Raw genomic sequence first — 23,768 nt, forward strand, 5'->3', positions numbered from 1 at the left:
CCCAAAAGCAAATGTTTTTATTAATGTCCAGATTACATTCATGTACCTTCAGCAGTAAGACAGCATCCTTTCTCAGGGTGCACCAATCCTTTCCTGCACACCACCTACCCTACCCCACGGGCAAGCCATTGACTAACAAACGTGCGTACACTTTAATTACAGCACTCTGAAAGCTCCTCATGCTGTTTTGTTGGATGGCTCGTCTATTCAAGGAACTGGAGCGGTACTTACTCAGCTCAGCAGCACAAGTCTCTGGATTTTCAGGCCTTTAATATTCACTCTGATCTGTTCATAAGTTATTTATAGGGAGTGGGAAATGCCTCACAAGAGAACTCACTCCAAATTGCGAGCACTTCTGAGGCATCCTGCAATCTGCTTGCACAGGGAAAGGAGGGGAAAGTAATAAATAAATGATTATTTACAAATTATTTACTTGTCTCCACTAATTTCCATGCTGTTTACCTGGCAGCATCTGAAGTCAGGAACAATTAGAAAAGACTTTCCTTGCATATCAGCGTCTGGAAGTGCTGCCGCATGGGGAGAAGAAAGCCGATGCAGCAGCCGAGCAAGGAGGAGCTCGTTTTGGCTGCCAGCATTGACCATCAGGCTCAGTCTTGCTTGATCTCTACTCTCCAGAAGGAATCATCATGGTCAAAGTCTCAGTGTAGCTCCTCCGGCCACCTCTGCTCAGCTGGCTGGCTCCATCCCATGCCGGCAGGTGGTGATCTGTCTCCAAAGTGTCCCTCTGTGCATGGCATCTGGGCAGGTAGCCACCACCCCCAGACACACCTCGCTGCAGTGCAGGTCCCCCAGATCTGGTGATGGGCAGCAACAGCAGCAGTCTAGGGATGTCTTTTCTGTCCCATCTCACCATGATGCATGGAGTCAACCCAAGATCTTCAAGGCTTGCGGAGGGCCATGAAGTCCCCAGGGACACCGTGGTCTGCAGAAGATGACCAGGCCTTGCTAGGAGGCAACTCTGCTCATGAGAAGCCAGAAGTTTGTGGGGAGGAGTGCGGGGATGGTCTCTGGTGTGAGCAATGCACTGGGGTCAGATGGGATGGGAAGTCTGGCCCATTCTGGTATCGCCAGAATTGGCTCTGTGAATGTGGGAGAGGTGATTCTCACAGCCCACGACTTGTCACCCCAAAAAGCACAGGGGAACTACCCTGGGGCAAAGACACACCAGCAGGCAAGTGCTACCTGTGCCAGGCAGCAGAATGAGTCTGTCCTCCTGCCAAGGAGCATTTCAGACTTCTCACTTCCATCTCCCACAATAAGCCATACACAGAAAATCACGATGAGGAAAGAGGGATGGGGAACAGGAACTTTAATATGTAGGTGTCCCTGATGGAAGGAAAAGAGATGAGACAGTCCGGAAATGTTGGAAGAGATGGACAGACTGGGAACAGCTCAGTCCCAGCTGGGCTGACGTGTCTTGCGTATCTCCCCATGCTTCATTCCCCTTCTGTTGCTTGGGGTTTGTGAATTCCCTCCAGCTGTATCCTTCCAAGCTGGTCCTGGAGCATCCTGGGCAAAGGTGGCTCTGGAAGTAGATACAAGATGCCAGCAGGATGGAGAGGACTGTGCAGACTGGGGACTGATGGCTGAAGCTTGAGCTTGGACTGCTACTGACTGATGGCAAAGCTCAGGGCTTGGATAACAGAGTTAACCCGTGCAACATGAACCCACACTGCAGGATGGTGACCTGCAGGAGACAGAGGGACAAGGTATGAAAGGGACTGATTAGGTGCACAGAGAGGGGAGGTGGAAGGTGGGTTATCCAGCCCTGCAGCATCCGAGCCAACAGGCAGCAGGCAGATGATCCAGGATCACGCTAACCCTCAGCAGGTAGCAGCAAGTCAGCAGACAGACAGATTGACCCGGGTGTGCAGCGATGCTGGGGCTGCCCCATCACAGACCCTGGTAGAATCAGGGGCAACGAGTCCAGACGCACACATCTGGATTTGCAGCCCCTCTTGTCATTGGCCTGAGGAAACGGCGCAGCTGAGGAGGCAAGAGGGGAGAAAGATGTGGAAATGCCTGTAGGCCCCTTGGCCAGCACGTGGATCCTGAAGGGAGGGATTTGCAGCTGGCTGAGCTGGCTGGGAGCTGGCAACAGTTTACTCATTCACACCAACCTGCTGATCTCCCTCCACAGCCCCCCAGAGCCCAGCTCTCTGGTGTGAGATGAACACTGAGCAAATACCCCTTTTTTTCCTGCCACAATAACCCTCTTTAACTTTTCAACTTATCACCTGCACAGAGGTTTATAAAATTTTCAAGCTAATGGCGTCTCCAGTAATGATACTGCAGATGTACAAGCTGCATCCTGGGATGAATAAATTATAGGAGGCAGAGTAAATTGCAATGGGAAGGACAGCAGCTGCGGGATGGAAACAGATGGCTTCGCTGTGCGCCACAGCTTGGTCTCAGAGCAGGGTATGTTCCCAGGGCTGGCCCTCTCCTGGTGGCCCTGTTGACCACCTGGGCACACCTGAGGCTGTGGGTCCTCAGCAAATTCTCCGGCTGGTGCTGAGCTGCAGTGAGGGCTGCTGTGGAGCTGGTGCTGAGGTGGTTTGGGAGGCAGGGGAGGGCTGAGCTGCTTCTGCCCCGGAAAGGGGACAGGGTGAGAGCTGCAGGGTCACGGGGTGGCTGTGATTCCTGGCTCTGTTAGGCTGTGCATCCCCTGGCTGTGTTCACAGTGCCAATGCTGACCGATCCAGTGCTGCCTTTCCCAGTTCTCTGCTCCCCTGCAGCTGCTGGGTCAGACCCCAGAAAAACATCCTGACATGGGTGACTCCACATTTTGGACTCCTCAGTGCTGTGATTCTGGCCACAGCACAAAGATTAACCAGCCTGGGATGGCCCTCACAGGGCAGCATGCAGCCCTGCGGTGCTGGGTTAGAAAAGCATCCAGCCAGCATTTAGCCTCAAGGTCACATTCCTCCCCATGCCCCAGTGCTGGCTTGGGACTTGCACACCAAAACTGCTGCCCTTGTGGACCACAAAGGCTCTTTCTGTCGTGGCCACCCTTGCTGCCAGCCAGCACTGCTCTGCAAAGCCCCGGGGGCAGCATCTCTGTGGCCCAAAGCACGCGCCGTGGAGTCTGCTCCTGCCACAAAGACTCCAGGGAGGGTGATAAACGACAGGCACTTCACTCCCAGAGCTCTCAATGTCACCCGAGGACTCTCTGACAGAAATACAGCTCTCTAATATACAGCCAGCCAGCGTGGCTCCATCTCTGAGGGATGGCAGGCTCGTGCCGACCCACACCTTGCACGTGATGCTGATGCTTACGCTGTCCTACAAGCCTTACTGTGCTACTGTGCTGCTCCGTCCTGTTCCTGGATGGGTATCCCCAGCCTGTGCATGAGGAATGTACCCTGCTCTGCTCCTGTTACACGGCTGGTCCTGCTGCCTAAACCAGCCTGGCTGTTCCCAGCTCCTTTGGCACTTCCTTGGCTTGCAGTGCTGAAGGTCTCAAGGCATCCTCCACGCTTTGCCTCCAAGGCTTCATGTCCTGCTTTTCTGGCTCCAGAGTTTCTCCACCCACTGCTCTGCCGTGCAGGGGGATTTATCCCCTGGCTCCTGCTGTCAGAGCAGCCAGCAGCCCCCAGAAGCACTCACTGTGCCCTGCACAAACCTCACACACTGGGCTGCACGGGAAAGGGCTTCACTCTGCAAACACCCGAGCAAATCCTGATGCTGGAGCAGGGACACATGCCACATCCCAGCACACATAGCTGTGACGAGTGCCACCGCAGTGTGGCCCTGCATCTCATGCTGCACTGGTGCTGCGTGTGGTCCCTCTGCTTTGCTCCCAGTATCAGCAGTGTGAGCCTGCTGGGGTGAGCCAGGAGCAGGGCAGGGACATAACATTTATTAAGGCAATAACCCCACAGCTTGGTGTCCCCAAGTCACATCAGTTTCCTGCAAGGGTCTAGAGAGCAGCGGGATGCTTCCAGGTCCCAATGGTCTAATGGTGCTTTCCTTCCTTTTCTGCATCCTGCCAGCCAACTCTTTCTGCAGAACCCCCATCCTAAATGCTGACCTGTGTGTGTGCAATATTGCCATGCCCAGCAGTCCAGGGTGCTGGGACTCCAGGCAGATGTTGCCCTGGAGAGAACAGGAGACATTGCTCCCTGTTAGTGCTCAAAATCCTCCCAGCAAGTGCAGTTTCCAGTGTGTGTTGGCCCTTGCTTTGTCCATGTCCACACAGCCCCCAAGCTATCATCACCTCTGCCAGCCCATCTCAGCACCAGAGCAGGGAGGAGGTGATCTGAGGCATCCCATTCCCAGCCAGGACCCTGTCTGGGGGTTACCAGCACGGTGCTGGAGGTGCCGTACGCTCAGCCAGGCATCAGGAGAGCACAGGGAGCGCAGGCATCTCATACCCATGGACAGTGCACAGCACCATACAGCTGCTCCAGAAGCACCTCCAGGATGCACCACTGCTCTGTGCCTCAGTTTACCTCCATGTCTGTAATGAAGCTCTCATGGCAGTGCCATAGGGAGGTGGAGAAATCCTGGGCTGGGAATGATCATCCCCATCGCTTCAGCAGAAGGGCCGGGAGCAGTGGACAAAATGCACGGGGTAGTGTGCCCTCTGTGCGGCTGGAGTGTGGGGAAAAACTGGGGTTGTATGGAGAAAACCTCGGACCTGGCTGAGCTGAGGCACTGCAAGGAGCAGCCACACACACAGACACAAGTGTCTGTGGGATGGAAATGAAGTGAGCAAGGAGGGCTGCCATGACACCCTTGTTCCAGCATTTAACCCAAATATACAGAGAACAATTTTGCTCGCATTACAATTTTTGCACTGCAGATTTTTGTGTGCCTCCATGTTGGAGTCTGGCACTCGGTCTGGCACTGGATGCTCGGTCACCCGGTGGGCAGGGAGCTGGGCACCCTGGAGATACAGCCAGGTCCTAGACCAGAGGAAAAGACTTTCTTGAAGTCTTTTCATCTCTGTGAGCTTAGGGAGCCCAGCCTCAGCGTGGCGGAGAAGTGCCTGGTTGAATCTCGACTGCCCTCATGGACAGACTGAGGGAGCAGATGACAGCTCCTGCACCCATCCCCATCCAGGGAAGGGACCTCCTGCCAGCACGCAGGACTGGGCTCACTTCCACGCTGGGCACACAACCAGAGCTAGGTCCATGCTGATCACCAGCACAGCAAGGTGTGCAGCCTCCTGGGGCCAGCAGGACCCCAGCCACCTTCAGCAACAACATCCAGCACCAGCGCTGGCAGGTTCACTCCTCTCCAAACAGCCCCACATGCTCAAACTCCTGGAAGGGGCAGGAGATGGCCTCACTCACCCAAAGGGTCCCTGCAGGGTCCCCACCCAGGCTCCCTGGATGCTCTCCATCTGCAAAGCCAGGGCAAACAAGAAGTACTTCCAGGCCCCGGGAGCACAGGGGATGCATTTTCTCCAGGGCTGCAGGATCAGGGTAAGCGCAGCGCTGGGAGGGGACGGGGTCACCTTTTCCTTTGTCTGGAGAAAGTTTCTCTGCACTCCGTGACACCGTCTAACTCCACTTTCTTTTGCGGTTTCATTACCTCGTTCCAAAGCGATTGCACAGGCAAAAGTGTCCAAAAGCAGATGGATCCGCTAAGCACTTATTTGTTGCACATTATCTCATACAGTTTGGGTGTAATAAAACTTCTAGGCAGAACAAATCTTCAAGCTTGTGCCGTGCCTTATTTTTAGCTGCGAAGTACGTCTGTTTTAGTGCTCCTAATCCCTGTCTTGGTTGTAATTTATGGAGCAAACTCTTGGCTCAGTTGGGCCAGAATATTTGTAGTAAAATTTTTATAAGTTGCAGAGATGAAGCCCATGGACTCTCGCAGTCTCGGGGGACTCTCCTCCAGAATTGTGTTTTGCTGAGCACTCCCTCGGTGTGGGAGTATGCTCGGGCGAGAAAGCATCAGATGGCTGGGAATAAATCGTCCTTGCTATCATCACAATCTGCAAATCACCTGGAAGGAGACACCAGGGGAGACCGCGGCTTCCCCAGCCGCAGAGATGTTGGGGACAGACTTAGGAGAGTCCCAGCTCAGCAGGACCTGCCTGCCCCAGGTCCATGCCCTCTGCCTGGTACAGGGCAGGACTTGGGGATGACCCAGGCCATGGGCTGTGCCAGGCCGTGAGATGCCTGAGCTGCAGGAGGATGGCTCGCTCGCACCACGACATCGGCTTTGCTGGGATTACTGGGATGACTGGCTGCTCAGTCCTGCAGGGAAGCCTGCATGCACGTTGCCCTGAAGCTTTTAGCACGGACAGGGCTGGGGCTTAGGGGCGAGGGCGATGCCAGGATCAGGACATGGGAACCACCAGCAACCCTCTCCAGATCCCAGCCAAAATATGCTCCCACAGCTGTGACCCCATCTCACCCACCTGAGGCTTGTCTGCAGCATCAGACCTGCCTTTCTCGGCCCCCTGGTGCTTCCTGAAGCTGCAGAGGTGCTTGCCTTCAGTCCAACAGCTGGGGTAGGAGCCGCCGTGCGATTGCTGCGGCACATCCCAGCGGGGAGCCAGCGATTCGCCATCTGTGCGCCGCGCTGCGACAGGGTGATGTTGGGTTTGCAAAGGTGCTCAAATCCGCACAGCCCCGCATCCCGCAGCACTTTGCATTCCCAAGAGCAGCTTTTCTGAAGAGAGCGGATGTTTGCAGGAACCGTAAGGGAAAAATCCAGGAGGTGCTGATATTCAATATAACTTTATAACAGGTACCAAGGTTGTCTGCAGCTCATGGGTAGATGCTCTCCCTGTGCTCCAAGGACTGTGCAACCTTCTCTCTTTTGGTATAGGGCAATCTTTGGGCTGTGACAGCTTCCTAGTGCCCCTGTGTGCTGTTACATGGGGGAGAATGGGTCTTTCTCAAATGCTTCCAAGTTATTTGGTGAAAGAAAAAAGTTCATGGATGCGTGAATTTACTGTCTTTGCACTTTTTTGGTGCCCTTTGACAAATGCAGGTGCAGAAAGCAGTCTGTCCCATCACAGTCCATTGGAAGCTGGTTGTGCCGAGTTGGGCAGCGTGTGCCTGGGGGAATGTCGGTACCCCTCGTGTGCCTTTCTGTCTCTAACAAATGTCCACAATGAGGGATGCTAGCCAGATTAGCAGCAGAGTCCTGCCTGAAACACCTCCTGTCTCCTCACCCTGCTGAGTGCCAGCCACTCCCAAAAGCCTGCTGGTCCCTCTGGCAGCTCACAGCCCAAATATGCCCTGTGCTCCCACCTCTCCCAGCCCCAGCCTCAACCCCCAGCCCTTCCAGGAGCAGCACCAGCCTCCCATCCCAACAGAGAGCCTCTGTTCAGGCAGCGGGCTGGGCTGACCCTATTCCCTGCCCCAGCGAGGTGGTGACATGGAGATACCAGCCAGGGACCCCCAAAGGGCTGTGGCAGGGAGGCTCTGCAGGCTGGGGGGAGCAGCAGGACTGCTGTAGTGCAAGCATCCCAAAAGCAGGGTGCCTGCCAGGAGTGCTGCCCGCTGGCACACTGAGACAGGGACAAGGCAGCAGCTCTGGCTGCAGACCTTCACCTCCTCTGGTCCTCTGCCTGCTCCATGGGCTGAGGTCTCTCCCCAGCCCATCCTCTTCATCCTGCTCAGGAGGTCGCTCCCTCCGGACTGCCTTTGCCTGACGTGCAGCTGTTTGCAGGAGCCAGCCCTGGCTGCGATGTGCAATTCCTGCTCTGCTCGAGCTCCAGTAGCGGTCTGTGCTGCCATCGCACGGCTGTGCTGCGCTGCAGGCTGGGTGCTGCCGGGCTGCACGGCTCTGGGGTGGCCGTGGGGATGGGGTCTGCAGCTCCAAGCTCAGCTGGCAGCACCTGCACAGATGGGTGAAACTCCTGTCTTGAAATACGTCTCCCCAGCAGTGTTTTTTCCAGCTTGCTCAGCAGAAGGAAACTCGCCATGAATGATACGCCAGCATACATCTGGTCTGTGCTGGAGGTCTGTTGCAAAGGCTGCAGGACGTCCTCAAACACCCATGGATTTACTGACATGTGCCACCACACTGGTGATGTGCCCTGTGGGGACCCTCACCTCGGGGACACTGTCTGGGACCCTGCACAGGAGCAGCTCACTCAGTCCCACAGCCAAGGACAGAGACATCCCTTAAGGGGGGATATTTTCCCGTCTCCCACACCAACCTTTCATCCTGACCCCAATAAAGAGCCTCAGACCAGTTTCCAGCAACCAGCTATAACCCAATCAGACAGCAAATCCCAGGGGCTTAACTGGAGATAATGGTTTTATGTCACCATGCATAAATCCCTCATTTCTGCTCACAGACAGCCCCGTCCTCCCTCCTCCCCCTGCACACACTCTCCGTGCTGCTCGTGCCCCTGCGAATGGCACCCGCTGCTCCACAGGTGCTTTTTTTCTCATGGATGGGTTACAAAAACCAGTTGTTCTCAGGAAAACAGATCTCAGTGCACTGTTTGTTCTCCTGTTGATACAGGTGCTCCAGACCCAACGGGTGGGGTGTCCCCAGCCTGTGCTTTCCCAGTGATCCTCAGCAGAAAATATTATGGCTGTCTCTGAACCACAACTTGCTCATGGCCCTTAGAAAATCCCACCTCCAACAGCAGGGCACTAACACATCCTGAGCTTGTCCTACAAACCCACGCCTTGCTCCAGGTAGTCAGTTTGGGTGTAGACACAAGCTTTTCCTGATGTCTCACCTAAATCTACCTTGCTGTGCTCCAACCACGACATCCCTTCCTGGTGCAGGGGGCAGCTGTCACTCCCTCCCGTCATATGCAGGTGGGTTGTTCTCCATCCATACCTGGCCCTGCTCAAGGGGTGCTTGCTGTTAATTACCTTATCCTCATTTCATCTGCTGCCTCTCAGCCCAAGGTACATCTTTTTGTGATGGGAAGATACCCCTGGATCACACCACTCCTCTCCTAGGTGCCAGGCTCTGCCTGGAGCATTGCTCTGAGCTTCTCAAAAACGCTGCTCCAACTGGACACTTTTGCCCTTTTCCAGATCAAAAAAGCTGTTGCCCAAAGCACCATCCCTTGGCTGCGCCTGCAAAATTCAAAACCCAGAAGGAGTTTGAATGGCGATGGAGTACAGCCTGTTCCCTCTTGGGACATCTCTGTCTGACAGGCATCCTCTGTGATGCCAGCTTGGGGCAGCATCCAGCCCCGCTACCGGCCTCGGCCACAACCCCTGGGAGATGCCGGCGGGCTCAGCACGGGGCGGCAGGAAGGACAGCTGTCAGCCTGCCAGCGCTGAAGACATCAGTCTCTGGCATGGTCCCAGGATGCCTGCACTGCAGAGGCTCAGAGGGAGCTCAAAGGGGCCTTGTAGGGTGCTGAATGGCACTTTCTCTTGGTCCTCTGGCTCTGCATACACTTGCTAATAGCAGCGGGGTGAGGAACCAGCAGCTTCAGCTGCCCAAAGCAGGTTTTCTGCACCGTCAGGGACACAGCTTTGGGGCATGGGTCCCATGGGGTGCAGAGAGCTGTGCTGTGGGGCTGCCATCTCTGCTCACCCCACAGCTTCTTGCAGGGACAGGGAGCAGCGGGCAGGGGCTCAGAGAGGGGCTCCCCCAGCATTCTGGAGTTTGCTGCATCCCAGATGGGTGTTTCACTGGGAAAGCAGACCTGCTTGTGTGCAGGTGGGGATAAACCTTCCTTATTTCTCTCTCTTTTTTCTTTTTTCTTGTATTTTCTTCAAGCATAGTTACTGTTTTTTTTCCTTTTTCTTTCTTTCTTTTTTTTTTTTTTCTTTCTGTTGTTGTTTGCTTGTTTGTTTTTCCACCTTGGCTTTTCAGAATGCTATTTGCTCGGAGACCAAAACCCCAGACATCCATCCCCGGAGCTCCTGTGCTCTGCTGCCCATGCGGGTCACGCAAAGGGCTCAGGACCCGGGGGGGGGGGGGGGGGGGCGGGGGCCGAGCTCAGCCCCGCCGCTGCCGGCAGATGGCAGCCGCAGCCCGAGCAAAACAGCCGCCGGTTTCTTGGGCATCCCGGGGTTACGCCCCTGCTCCACTTTCCGGGGTCCCCGAAGCCTCCCCGAGTACACCCCCTCTGGTACAGTTTGGGGGCTGCTGCCTGCCCCCTGCCCCTCCCCAGGACAAGCCCCCTCCTCCAGCAATGCCGCTGCCCGATGGAGCAAGGGGTCCATCGGGATGAAGGGTTCACATCAGCACAGCGTGCAGGGAGGCTGTGCGAGGGGCTGAGAGAAGGACCTGGGTGTGTTGGCTGATGAGAAGCTCAACATGAGCTGGCAATGTGTGCCTGCAGCAGAGCAAGCCAGCCGTGTCCTGGGCTGCACCAAAAGAAGTTTTTGTTTGTTTGTTTGTTTGTTTTTGTTTTTTTTTTGTTTTTCTCCAGAAAAGTTGGGGAGGGAGTCTTTGTCAGGGAGTACAGTGATAGGACAAGGGGGAATGGCTTTAAAATAAAAGGGTAAATTTAGATTAGTTATAAAGAAGAAATTCTTCACTCAGAGGGTGGCGAGGCCCTGGCCCAGGCTGCCCAGAGAAGCTGTGGCTGCCCCATCCCTGGCAGTGCCCAAGGCCAGGCTGGATGGGGCTTTGGGCAGCCTGGGCTGCTGGGAGGGGTCCCTGCCCATGGCAGGGGGGTGGGAGTGGGTGAGCTTTAAGACCATTTCCAACCCAAACCATTCTATGCTTCTATGAAAAGGCCCTTATGGCATTTGGGGCTAGCCCATAAAACATTTGTTTCCTGCACAGGAGAACCCGCCCTGGTCTTCTCCCTCTTTCATTTCAGTTGCTTTATCTCATTACTTTTCAGTCCCGTCTTTGCAAAAGCAAGTAAGACGTCAAGAGAAGTTCAGGGCTGGATGAGCAATGCCCTGGTGCAATAGGTAGCAGGGAGCCCCCTAAAAAATCACAGCATCTACAGACCTATTAGTTTATCCTCAGTCCCTGAAAAAGTTATAGAGAAGATTGTCCTCAGGAATATTGAAAGCAGTTAAAGAACAAAGCAATTATCAGGCATAAGATAACGCACGACAGGATGTGTGGGAAGGCCACAGGGCTGTGCTAGGGGACATTCAGATGGGATATCAGGAAAAATGTCTTTTCTGCAATGGTGCTCAACAACAGCAATGAGCTCCCCAGAGAGCTGGCTGATGCCCCGTGCCTCTCACCGGGCAGGAGGCATCTGGATCATGCCCTCATTTCCAGACTTTGACTTCTGCTTAGTCCTAAAGTGCTCAGGCACTTGCACTCAACTGTTTTGGTAGGTCCCTGACAACTGAACTACCCTACCCTACCCTATCCTATCCTATCCTATCCTATCCTATCCTATCCTATCCTATCCTATCCCATCCCATCCCATCCCATCCCATCCCATCCTATCCTATATCTTACTCTGTCTCTCCCAGCTATGACCAGGAGCAGCCTCTGGGAGTACGGGCATGGGAGGGAATCCCTGATCTGCAGCCAGCAGCAGATCCCAGGGATGGCCCTGATCTGATTTTACAGCAACCTGGGAGGATTAAGGGGGGGGTCTCTTCTGGACATCAGTGGAGTTGGTGTGGGAGGCAGGGCAGGAGCATCCCCAGCCAGAAAAGGCAGTTCAGGAACAGCAGCATCCCTTTGGTTCTGCTGAGATTTGCTGGGGAGATGGAGAGTTATTCTGCTGAACAACCAAGGAGTGATATATCGCTGTGTCTGAATGACCAAAAGCCAACATGTAATTGGTGGTGGCTTTGGAAAGCAGCCATGTCCCCACCTTGGGCCAGGGTGTCTTGGGGCAGCTCTGTGGGCAGCAGCCAGCAGCCACTGAGGTCCAGTGCAGGGGAGATGCTGCCCAGAGCCAGAGAAATACACCCTGAGCAACAGGAGGGAGGCGAGGTGGAGTCCAGCAGCATCCAGGCATTACAGCCTTTCTGGAAGGAAACATTCAAGTTTTCCTTTGGAAATAATTTCTCATGTTCCACTTCTCTTTGGTTGTTGCTCGCTATCTCACGCTATAAATGTCATGTCTTCAGAAAGTCAGAATCAATTGGTGTCATGGTCCGTCAGTGAATCCCTCCCTGGACTTTTTTTTGGTGAAAAACACAGATACTAGGCCAAAACAGAACAAAACTAATATGGATCTCTAAAAAAACTTCTTCCAAGAGGCTCTTTGTGCCATCCACATATTTAACTCTCAGCAGCCCAAACCAACCCATTGATGATTTCAGACCAAGTACATAAACATCATCAGGGCCTGAATGTGTTGTTGGGATGCTCACAACACTCACAGAGGTGCAAAGGACTTCATGGGGTGGCAAGCGTCCCCTTCCCAACATTGCTCCTCTGCTTCCTGACACAGGGGCACACACACAGCCTTCAGCAAAATGCGGGGAGATGAAGGAAGAGCAGAAGGAAAAGGGCTGGTGGCTGTGCGAGGAAAGAGAGCTGCCAACCGCCCGTGGATTTCGGGTGCTGGCTCGCTTCCCCCTGTTTATCGTCTCACTGGCATTTTCTCCCTTTAATAGCCAGGCAGCTCGGCGAGCCACGTGGCTCCGTTTGCGAGCCGGGATGAGGAGCCCTCCGAGGGCTGGCAGGTTCGCTCTCATGTCCCCAGGTTTCTGGCTGCTGTTTCTGACTCCCTCGGCGCCAGCCCAGCCCTTGCTGCTGCCAGTCAAGCCCTGGCAAAGGGCAGCCCCTATAAATAGCGGGGTGTTATAATGTCTCCTCTCTCTGCCTCCCCTCCTCGGCCGCAAGCTCGCCCCTGGCTTGCAGCACGCAGTCCTTGGCACGCTGCCGCGCACGGCAGTAGGAGCTGCTGGTGCTGCCAGAGGAAAGGGCCAGGTTTAAATCTATCCCCATCCTTAAAGCAACCGTGGTGTCCACTCCAGGACGCAGACCTGCCACGGCAGCAGGGCTGGCGGTGGCTGTGTGGAGCTGCTGGCCATGGGCAGTGAGCTGCTGGGGTCCTGTGAGACCAAAGACTGGTGAGTTCTGGGCTCTCTGCATCAGGGTGAAAGCTGGGCTCTGTCCCTTGTGCCTCCTGCCCTGGGATGATGGGGACAGATGAAGAGAAAGCTCCGGAGCAAGGGTACAGCTCTGGAGACCATGGGAAATGCTCATTGCAATTTTGCATAATGAGTGAAGAGCTGGGGATGATGCAACCAGGCTGACACCCATATGCCAGCAGCGCAGGTAATGTCTGCAGTGTGGCATCAGGCATCATGTCAGCAATTTCTCCCGGTGTGGTGTGGCTGGCTGCATCTGGGACAAGCCTCACTACTCACAGACAGGACGAGCATTGCATGGAATGGAGCATCCTGCCGTCCTGCTCCAGCTCTCGGCCACAGGACAGCAAGATGAACGGAGCAATGCAGGGCTGGCAGGGTGGGAGCCGTGGTGCAGCACTTGGGGTTTTTGCTACCTCCTTTCAACAGTGTGAGCAGCCCGAGCTGTGACCATGATAAATAAAGTGACAGCCAGAGAGCAGAGCTCTCTGGTTTCCTGTACACCTCAGGCTGGCCAGGGTAAACACACAGCAAGCCTGAGCTTTGAGCAGCACCATGCCCTGTGTACGTCGGCCAGAGTCCGGCCACGTGCCCCGCGAGCGTGAGCAGGGCTGCAGAGCCTTGACTTGCCTGGGACAGCTACACTTACCTCTGGGACATCAGGGATGGCCACCGGGGCTGGGCTCAGGGGCAAGGGTTGCGGTGTGCTCCATCCAGAAGCCACGGGATGACACTGCAGCCTCCAGTTGCTCTCATCTGCATCCGTCTGTCTGCTCTCTCCAGGCAGTGACCCAGCTGTTGCGAATGCATCCAGTGCGGCTGAGGACCAGCATCCCCGTCCCTTGGCACACCATCGAGACACAGCACCTGCACACCAGCATCACACATCTCCCTTTGAGTTTGGTCTGAAGCTGTGGGCAGGAAGACAGAGCCATGCATAGCCCAGGAGGTCAGCAGGGGCTGCAGGGGATTGTGACAGTGTAATGTAAGACCCAGCCACCTGCTCGTGTGGCCAAGCCTTGACCTGCCTGGACAAGAGCTGGCAGCTCCTCTCTGGCCTGGTGTCTGCTCAGAGGAGAGGGAGAGGGAAGAGAAAGCCTGCAGACCCCACCTTCAGCCCTCTTTGGGTGCTGAGTCGGGGAGCAGCTGCTGAAAACGGGCAGCCTGGGAGATGTTATTTTAGTTAGCCAGAGCAGGATGCAGGAGCTGCGATGCTCGTGGAGGTCGCCGTCTTCTCCTGAGCCTCTCTCAACACTTCAGGCTCTGCTCGCCCCTGCTGGCTCTGCTTAGCCCCAGCAAGCCCCACGGCCCTATGTCCCTCATCCCAGTGTCCTGGTGAGGTGTCTATCCGCCCCCAAGACCCCTCCAAATCTATTTCTCCTCTCGCTTTCCCAACCTCAGGCCCAGGGAACTGGGGGATTCCCCGCATCTGCAGAGCAGCTCAGCTCTCCAGCGCTGCGGCGGCAGGGAAAGCAGCGTGTGGCCGCCTGCCAGCACTGGCGCCGAGCAGCCCGGCTCCCGGCGCCCAGCGAGCACCACGAAGTGTGGGGGAAAGCCCAAATTCTGCTCCTGGGGTGGGAGACCCACAGCTGAATGCTGGCTGTCACCCACCCAGCTCTAGCCTTTCTGAAGGGGCTGATCCTGGAGGATGCTAGGCACCGTGCAGATTGCAGGGTGTCGGGGTGTGGAGCAGCATGGGGGTGGGAAGGGGAAAGCAAGGAGCTGGATGAAGGGGACATCTCCCTGCCCAGAAGCAGCCCCCCTACATCCCCAGGCTCCCCAAATCCATGTGAACTGCTGGCTCAGGGCAGATGTGAGCAGGCTGGTGGGGTCAGACCACTCCTGCAAAGCACCTGAGAGGCCACGGTGCTGGCTCGGAGAGGGACATCCCCAGCCCTGGCAGGGCCCCAGCTCCTGTAGCACGGGCAGGACAGATCCGGCCACATGTGGCTGGCGAGGCGGCAGCCCAGGCCACGAGCAGATGTGCCGAGCAGGGCCATTCCTAGCGCGAAGTGGGCACCAAGCCTCAACCACAGCCGAGCGCGTACCCACAGTGCGGCCGCATATCTCGCCCCACCTCTCCCAAAGCCCCAGGAGCACGACAGCCATCCCCTTTTCGGACAGGGGAAACCACTGTGATTGCAAATAGCAGCAAAGCTCTCACTTCTCCAACTCGTATGGCAGCACAGGCACTGCCAAGGGGTAGGGATCCATCATCCCCCGGCCCTGCCACCCCAAGGGACAGGTTGATTTGCCCATCAGATCCCACTCAACAAATTCTATAACACCCTATATCCTACTCATTGAATTCCTTAACACCCCATATCCCGCTCATCGAATTTCTTAACACCCCAGGGCAGGAGGCAGAGGAGACTCCAGACAGGGAGGGGTTTCCCTGCTGGTTACACCACTTCCCAGGAACGCTGCCTGCGCCAGCGCTGCTGCTGCAACGATGGCAGCGTGCGCTGGCCCCGGGGCGCTGTGTTATTGTAGGGTTGCATGGGAGGGCTGGGGTGAAGGAAAACACCAGTTTGTTACTGCAGGGTTATGCGGGAGGTGAGATGACTCAGGCGTTTGTTATTGTGGGGTGCAGAGCACGAGGAGGTAGCTGGGTGCTGTTGTGTGGTTGCAGAGGTATGTGAGGATGCGGGTGAGGATCAGTTTGTTATTGCAGGGTTGCAGAGGTGGGCTGCGATGTGGAAGCACCCCATTTATCCCTGATGGGCTGCAGAGAGGTCTGTTATTGCAGAATTGCTGGAGTCACGCTGCAAGGGTGCTGTACGCACCCAGGCACGTGGCCCTTATCTCAGCACTGGCACCGTGCCCAGGCAGAAGGAAACCTGCGGCCTCAATGTCCTCACCTGGGGTCTCCATCCCTTCCCAGGGGGACCCCAGACCATACTTGTCCCTGGGAGCCAGGGGAGGGGAAGTCCCCAGTGGGTTTTCACCAGGTGCTTTCCCATTGCAGAGTTTCAATATGCTCCTTCCTCCCGAAAATTTTCACCCTGATGAAATCAAAAAATAAATATAAAAACAAATCCAACGGAAAAGCAAATAAGGCTTTGTGAAAAAAGGGGAATGCAAACGCTCCCTGAAAGCCGTGAGGAGGTAAAAACCCTTTCCTTCAGCCCCGACCCCCGCCGGGATGCCGGAGGGCGCTGCCCCCGGAGGTGCCCGGGGGCGAGCTGCGCATCGGGGGCCGGGGGACGAGCGGTGCGCCCGGGGGGTGCGGAGCTGCGGGAGCCGGTGCGGGAGCCGGGTGCGGATCGCAGGCGCAGGAAGCGTCCCGGAGAGGCGGCGGAGGATTGGCAGCGCCCTGCTCCAATTGTGCAGCGGCGGCGGCGGGACCGGACCGCCCGCTGCCGCCCCGAGCAGCCCGCAGCGGGCTCCCCGCCGCCGGTGCCACTCGTCCCGGTCCCGGTCCCGGTCCCGGTCCCGGCCCGCCGAGCACCATGGACACATAGCCGCGGAGGAGCGCAGGAAGGTAGGACACCCCCCCCATCGGCACATCCCCCCCCACACACATCCCCTCTTTTTTCCCCTCCCCTTATATCCCGACTCCTCGCCGCCGCCCCGACGCCGCGGTGAGGGGCGCCCGGCTGCGGGCAGGCTCCCGGCGCCGGTGTATCCCGGTGGTTTGCCGCTTGCCGCGGAGGTACGGGGGAAAGTAGCACACCCCCACGACCCCCCTCCTGCCTGCCTATGGGGGTACCCGGTGCTGCTGCCCTTCCCGGCTCAGCACGCCTCAGATGCTCGGGGGGTGGAAAGAGGTCGGGGGGTGCAAGCTTTGAGCCCCTTCCCCATCATCCGCAGGTTTTTGCCGCCCCCTCTCCGCTCTCCTCAGCTCCGGGGAGAGTTTTCTGGAGGAAGGCTCGAACAATACCAGGCAAGCCGCCGGTCCCCCTGGCAGGGCCCTGTCTTCTCCTGGGGGGTCGGGGGAGGGAAAAGCTGCTCTCAATTAGGAGAGGCGCGGAGAGAGGCGCTTTCCCATGCGCAGGCACCGCAAGGGCTCTGCCTGCCTTGTCCCTCCTTGCCCTTGGCCGCCGTCTCAATCACTACTCCTCAGCCCCCTGGAAGCCCCTGTGGGTGCCCAGCCCTGGTGCCACCCTCACACGCTGGCCGTGTCACCCCCAACCCCGGCCACATCCCCTCCCCGGGTCCCCCCTGAGTTCTGGCAGCAAGTTGGCAAAGTGTGCGAAAGGGGGCCGAGTTTCACTTGGATTTTGCTGTCTGCAATCCCAGCCCCTTCCGTGACGCCGCTTCGAGAGCCTCATTTTTCTTTAATCCGATCTCCACGGTGAGAAACCTGCGGTGTCAGTGGCCGAGGGGGTGCCAGGAGGTGCCCGCTCCTGCACGGCTGCAGCCACGTCTGACGGCGGTGTTTGTCGGAGGAGGTGGGGTGTTTGCACTCCGCCGGCATCTGTGCGAAGGCAGGTCACGGTCTGGGTTACGCTCGGAGCTGCACGGAGCCCATGGCATCCCAGCCCCATGTGGGGCACACGAGCCCCGTGTAGGGCCGCTTGCTGGTGGAAGCCGGGTCAGCAGGGCTCCTCCTCGGGATGGGAATGGGGTGGGACGTGGTCACCGTGTCCCTCACCCTGTGCCCTCTGCTCTGTGGAGAAGAACGGCTCAGGATTCGCCCTGCCTCCTGCTCTGCGAGCTGCTTCGGTCTTTTGGGAGCCTCACGGGGAAGGGAAAACTTCATCATATCTGATAAGCCATTTTTTCCCCGTCCTGGAGAAGTCTCTGGGCTGGCTGTCACAGCAGCCGGGGGGAGGAGGATGCTTGGCCGGGCGCAGGCCCTGTTTATGAGGGATGAATGAATGACTCACAGCGCCGCGAGTCTCCCTGCCGTCTTCAGCTTGGAAGCAGCGCCGGTTCCCTTTTGTGGTTGCAGGGTTTATCAGAAGCTGCTGCGTCCCCCAGTCTGCAGGTACCCAAGTGCCACCCAGCCCTGCCCTCTCTCTTTCTCCCCCACCTCACCTGGACCATCCTAAACGTTAGCGGGAAAACCCAGGTGGCCAGGGATGGAGTGTGACATCCTCACCTGTCACAAGCTCTTGGTTCAAGCCCTTTCTTTCTGCTCTGGTCATGTTCAAAGGCGACTCCAGGCTCTTCCTGCTCATGCAGGGCTAAACCTCCTTCTGATTTCCTGCCCGATTATATTCCTGGATAGTTTATTCCCACGTGGCTTTGTGCCAACATTGTGCTTTTAGTTCAAGACCTCTTCTCCCTCTCCGGTGTTTACCCCGCTGTATTTATAGCATCTTCATTATTTTGTTAGGCTGAGCAAGCCAAGAGATTCTTGTCTCCTCATGTCAGATCAGCTCTGGGCTGCCTTGATCTTCCTCTCTCTCCATCTCCGGCTCATGCCATCCATCCTCGGCTGGGGGACGGCCACAGTCCCTTGGCAAGGCTGGTGATGCAAGGTGCTTACTTTTTTTTCATCCAGCATCACGGCAGAGCCTCAGGATTCAGGAGGGTGGCTGGCCTGAGCGCAGGGACCAGTGGGCTGTAAACATCTCGCTGGAGATGTGTGCTGGGGGTTTGGGCAGAGCATGCACAGAGCCCAGCCTGGCGATGTGCCTGCGCATGTACGGTGCTTTCATGCTTTCCCTGTGGGTTTTGCTGTGAAGGAAAAAGGAAAGGAAAACCCCTTGCAAGATGCTTCCCGGAGGAGGGGCAGGTGCCAGCCAGCTCGTGGCTCTGCTTCCCTCCCGCACAGCATCCGTAGGAAAATTTGGGCACTTTCCCCCTTTTCGTTTCCTCTCCTCTTGTTCAGTCGTGGGACAGGGTGGCTCTGCCCATGCCGAAGCCGCAGCCGAGGAAGGAGCTTGGCTCAGCTGGGCGTTCTTCCCCCCAGGCGGAGCGATGGGGCCTCGCTGGCATTCGGGATGCTGATGCAAACCCAGCATCAGGAATTAGCCCTGGGATATCTGGGGTGACTCGCTGGGATGTTTAGAGAGTTTTTGGTTTTTCTAAGTGTTCCTGTGGTTACAAAAGCATCTCATGTGTGAAAATCACCAAGTGTCCCCGGACGGGGATTTAGTGACCCCGTGGCCCAAGTTCTTAGCAGCAAATCTCCACGGCTCCCAGTGATGTTCTCCAGTGCATCCTCCCTTCCAGGCTGCGAAGGTGGGAAAGGGAGGTGATGTCTTACAGTCATGGCTTGCTCGTGTTCTCTAACAGTCACATTCCCATGGACTGTCTCCGTGGAAAAAAGAAAAATTCCTCTAGAAATTAGAAGCAGGTTTGTTGTCTCAGAGATCTGCGTGTTAATAGGAATTATCTCTCGAGCCTGGCTGCTTCCCAAGTGTCTGAGTCACCCTGTCACTTAGGCAGCCCTGGCACGGCCACAGAACGGGGTGAGCTTTGGGCTCTGCTGTGCTGTCCCAGCACCCGCAGCCCCTAAAGCGTGCGTCGGGCTCTGCTGCAGGCGGCACTGCTCAGAAGCACCGGCTGGAGGGAGGAAGGACGAGTGAGCAGGGCCGAGGGGTGCGATCCTGCCTCCTCTCCAGGGTATGAGTCTCAGACATGGGGAAAAAAAAGGGCAAATGTCTCCTCCTCTCTGCTGCATCTGGTGTTTGGGGTCTGGGAGAAGAGGAGCAAGAAGGCGAACGGCACGGCAGGACCTGATTCACCTCTGTCTTAGCGGGATTTGTGCTGTGGTCACATATGACCAGCGGAGCCTGGACTCGGGCCAGAAGGGATCAGTCACTGCTGAAAAAGCTTACGAGGGATTTCGGAAGGGTTTGCTGGAGGGTCTGGCTGGGGGGAGGCCACATCTGCTCGCACACAATTTCTGAAGATGCTTTCGGAGATGGCAGCCGGGCTGGATGGACCTCGGGTGAGAGCTGGCACAGTCAGATGCGGGGCTGAACCAAGCGGGTGGCGACAGCTGGGGGAACCTCAGGTAAGATCGTGCATCGAGCAGCGTGAGAAAACACCCTCTGTAAGCAGGGATCAGAAAAATCGTGCAAGTCCTCAGGTTTTTGTTGGTCTGTAGCCACTCGGGAAGACCATGCAGACCTCGCCGCAGACAACTTGGTGGAAACGTTTGTTGCACTGTGCAAAAGTGTGAGTGAAATGCTTGGCCATGGGGAGAGGGGCTGATGCTGAAAGCATTTAGTGGGGTTTTGGAAATCACTCCAGGGCTCCCCAGCGGCTGCTGGGCTCTGGTCCCCTCCTCTCAATACAGAGAGGGCAGAAATAGAAACAGCATAATAAAAATGGTTTGGCCCTGCAGAGATTTCCTTATAGGGAGGGGTGGAAAAGTTTAGGGCTCCTTCATCTAATGAAATCCTGATGGTGGAAAGAGGGTCATTTGGGCATTTTCTATTTTACCCGAGCTCCTAAAGCGAAAACAAGGGATGGTGAGCTTGGTTAAAACAATGATGCTGGAGTCGTACCAAGTGACAGAAGCCATGAGCCAGCAGAGCTCCCTGCCATGCTGGGGCACAGAGGGGCCCAGAGCTGGCTTGGCACCGTTTTTGGGAGCGTGGCCAGGTGGCATCGGCTCTGCAACCATCATGGGGGGGTCTTCCTGGGGGCCCAGAGAAAGGGATTGCCCCCGGGTCTCATCCCGTGTAGGGGATGCCACGTAGCATCCTGTGGGCAGCCCTAGAGGCGAGTGCTTGATTTTGGCACGCGGGTTTGGATTTGCTCACAGAGCACGTGAGACGTGGTGGCTCCGTGCAGAGCAAGTCCCTGTGCCCAGCGGGGCTGGCACGGTGGTGCCGGTTCAGCTGTTTCCTTCGCCTTTCCTGTGCTTTCACCAGCCCTTTCCTTTGGGACTGAAACCCCGCGCGCTTCATCCTGGCCAGACCGATAGCTGGAGCTGGGATCTCGCCAGCCCCTCTTTGATGAAAGTCGGTGCGGGCACCAATGCCTCCTGAATTCAATAATGCCGTGAAAGGCATGATTCAGACCGCGCCTTCCTGCAAAAGTAGCAGGGAAAAAGAAAACAACAACAACAACAACAAAAAACACAAAAGGGCCTTGGTGACGTTGAGGGAGACACAGGGGGCTGCTGCATGGGGTGGTGGTGGGTGGCTGTGCCAGAGCATCGCCCAGCGCCATGCCAGGGTTGCGACAGAGGGGCTGCAGCTCCCGACAGCTGTGCCGAAATGGCCCCGCAAAGGTCCCCCGGGGCTGGCTCAGCTGCGGTGTCCCTGCTTCGCTTTGCGAAAGCCACTGTCACGCACAGTGCCCGGGCCAGCTGGCATCTCCCCAGACTTTCGTGCAGAGATGGGACAGGCCCTGAATCCCTGGGGAAGTCCACGGGAGTCTTTCCTTCGCTTTCCATGAGTTTTGCCTGAGGTGAAGTGTTAGGAGGAGCTGGTGGGCTGGACCAGCTGTTGCTCCATCCTCGGCTCGCGAGGGCCAACACGCAACCCTGGGGGATTCGGCTGCCCTTGGGCTGCTTTTGATTTATAGCTACTGTGAGGCTCCCAGGAGGCTGTTTTGCAGCTCCACCGAGGCTGCTCAGCCCCATCCCGGGTTTGAGTTTTACAGCATTATGGCTGGAATGTGACAGCACCGGGGAAGCGTCCCTTTTCCCTCAGCCATCCCCGATGCTGTACCCTGCTCTCTTCCCCATCTCCAGCCTGAGCTGTGCCCATTGTCCTTGCACCCACAGCACCCAAAAGCAGTGTGGCTGCGTGGGACTCCCTGGCTGCTGCATTGCCCCTCCCTGGAGCTCCCCGCAGTACAGGGTGCATGCCGGGAGCAGGATGCGGCCCCTCGCAGCGGCTCCGGGTGTGAACTCAGGAGGTGACATGCTCCCTGAGCATCCTGTTGACAAAGCTCTTGGTCTGCTGCAAACCCTCCCTGGAGGCTGCAGATAAGCACTGGGATCCCTGCAACTCCGACTGCGGGGCAGTTTGCTCTGAAAATGCCTCCAAGGGCTCCGCTTGGCCAGTGAGGTGTGGAGGTTTGGCCTCAAAGCAGCCCAGGAGGAGAATGTTGAGGTGCTGTTTGAGCTGGGATGGAGATTTTTAAATAACTAGCAGTGCTCACGCTGTGCCTGGGATGGGCAAAGGATGTAAGCAAGGTCTGTGGGGCAGGTAGCATCTATTTTTGTCCTCTGGGGTGCAGCTGGAAGAGGTGCTGGGACAGTGTCCCCAGCTGATGTCCCCATCATGGGGGTGGCACACGCTGGACCTGGGGTTAGCAGTGAGCAGGTCTGGAGCTGGACCATGCCAGCTGTGTATTTGCCCAGAAAGGTCCCTGAGGGTTTTTCCTCACTTACTTTCCCCGGTGTTTCAGGGAGGGCAGCAAAATCCTCCCCACCATCCCTCGTCTCAACAAGGGCAGGGCGGAGTGGAGCCGAAGGAAACTTTTGCGGCCAGCTCTATGAATTTCCAATTAACAGCTCGCCTGTAGCGGGCCTCGCCACCGCGAGAGAGGTTAACGCACCTCATGCTTGGAGAAACGATCCATTTTTCTCGGTAATTTAATCGCGTGGGCAGGCTGCTCGCTGACAGAGCGCCAGCAGCCGGCACTGAGGAGCCTGTGTGCCGGACTGCAGCCCGTAACCACCTTCCCTGCACGAAGGAGGAATGCTGACCTAATAGAAAAGACATTTAAACAGAAGTTTTAAAGAGCAGCTTGGGTCAGACTCGGGTGCAAGGCTGCAGCAGGCTCCGTCCGTGCATCGGCAGGGTGCGGGGACGTCCCCGCTGGGAGCCACGCACCGGGAGCACCGGCGCTGGCAGCCGCCCACTGGCACAGCCAGCAGGGGTTACGGCAGGCAGCTGCTTCGTTTGCTGGAGAAAAAAAAAAAAAAAAAAAAAGAAATAAAGACAGTTTTTGGGAGGCCAGCACACGTTGTGAATTGAGGCTGGGTTCAGCGCCTGGCTTTGGCTCTCGCTGGGCTGGAAAAGCCGCGGCGTTTCGCTCTGACATTTTCCAAATGAGACGTTTTGATTTTGATTTGATTTGATTCCCCACCCCAAGGTAATGTTTGGAAGCCAATTTTAGCTCGATTTAATTTGAACCATTTTAAAAAAGTAAAACCACTGAAAACTAAACAAGGCCTATCATTTAGAACAAAATGTTTTGGTTTTCATTTTCCTTTTGGCACGAAAAATGCAAACTTTTTTTTTTTTCCGTTCTCCTCTTGACCCACAAACAATATTTTATTTTTTTCTTCTCCTGGTTATTTCCGCAGAGGCAGAGCTGGGGTGCTTGGCGGGGGAGCAGCTGAGCCCTGCAGCCGTCCCCAGCAGGATGGGGTGGCACGGCATGGGGGGCATCCCTGTGGGAGCCGGGTTGGGCACCCGGTGCTGTGGCTGGAGGGGTTTTGGGATGGAGAGCAGGAGCCGCTGTGCTGTCACCTGTCCCGTTGCCAGCACTGACTCAGCCGGGAGCTCCTCGAAGTCGGGGAGGCCCTGCGGCAGGGGAGGATTTGGGACAGCGTGGGGCTGTCCCCGTGGTCCCTGGGGCTGGGCTGAGTCCCGGGGCTGAGCCCCGGGCTGGACGCAGCCGTGCTTGGATGCATCCCTACTGGCAGGGATGCAAGGAGCCGCAGGGAAGGGTGAGCTCTGGCATTGCCTTCTCCCCTTGTTTATTCAGGTTTAAAATTAATCTGACCTTCCCCCGCTCAGGCTTGTGCAAACACTGCATGTCCCGGGGCGGGGAGCTCCCTTCGGATGTGTTTTCCCCTGGCTTTTGCTGTCTCCAGGTGAGGTCCCCCTTGGGGTGCCCGTGGGTGCTGGAGTCACAGCAGGGTGCCCGCTCTTGCCATGGCTGCACCGGCCCTGCCATCACATGGGGATGGGAACCTCTGGCTGTAAAGCAGGGCACGGTTAATCCTCCGGA

The 23,768-nt window shown here is 56.7% G+C and overlaps 1 protein-coding gene and 1 long non-coding RNA gene across 10 annotated transcripts in view; one reads left to right on the plus strand and one right to left on the minus strand.

The window, feature by feature from the left end:
* Positions 1-17,385, minus strand: LOC118257678 (uncharacterized). Of its 2 annotated transcripts, none has more exons than XR_004781673.1 (4): positions 17,254-17,385; positions 15,809-15,952; positions 13,597-13,814; positions 1-1,546 (listed from the first exon to the last, which is right to left on the minus strand). It is a non-coding gene; the product is annotated as an uncharacterized LOC118257678 (long non-coding RNA). The 2 variants fall into 2 exon arrangements; XR_004781672.1 differs by having other exon boundaries at positions 1-1,708.
* Positions 16,078-23,768, plus strand: part of IL11RA (interleukin 11 receptor subunit alpha) — a 22,733-nt gene continuing 15,042 nt past the window's right edge. For 2 of the 8 annotated variants that reach the window (XM_035565877.1, XM_035565878.1), the window contains exon 1: positions 16,078-16,431. In XM_035565877.1, coding sequence (XP_035421770.1) covers positions 16,093-16,431 — 339 coding nt within the window. In that variant the 5' untranslated portion in view covers positions 16,078-16,092. Of the gene's footprint in view, positions 16,432-17,251; positions 17,378-17,609; positions 17,881-19,549; positions 19,861-23,427; positions 23,485-23,768 lie in introns of those variants that run through there. The other 6 variants (XM_035565886.1, XM_035565884.1, XM_035565880.1 and 3 more) reach the window with 6 other exon arrangements.

This window comes from Cygnus atratus, chromosome Z, assembly GCF_013377495.2.
Source record: "Cygnus atratus isolate AKBS03 ecotype Queensland, Australia chromosome Z, CAtr_DNAZoo_HiC_assembly, whole genome shotgun sequence".
In the NCBI taxonomy this organism is placed as follows: Eukaryota; Metazoa; Chordata; class Aves; order Anseriformes; family Anatidae; genus Cygnus; species Cygnus atratus.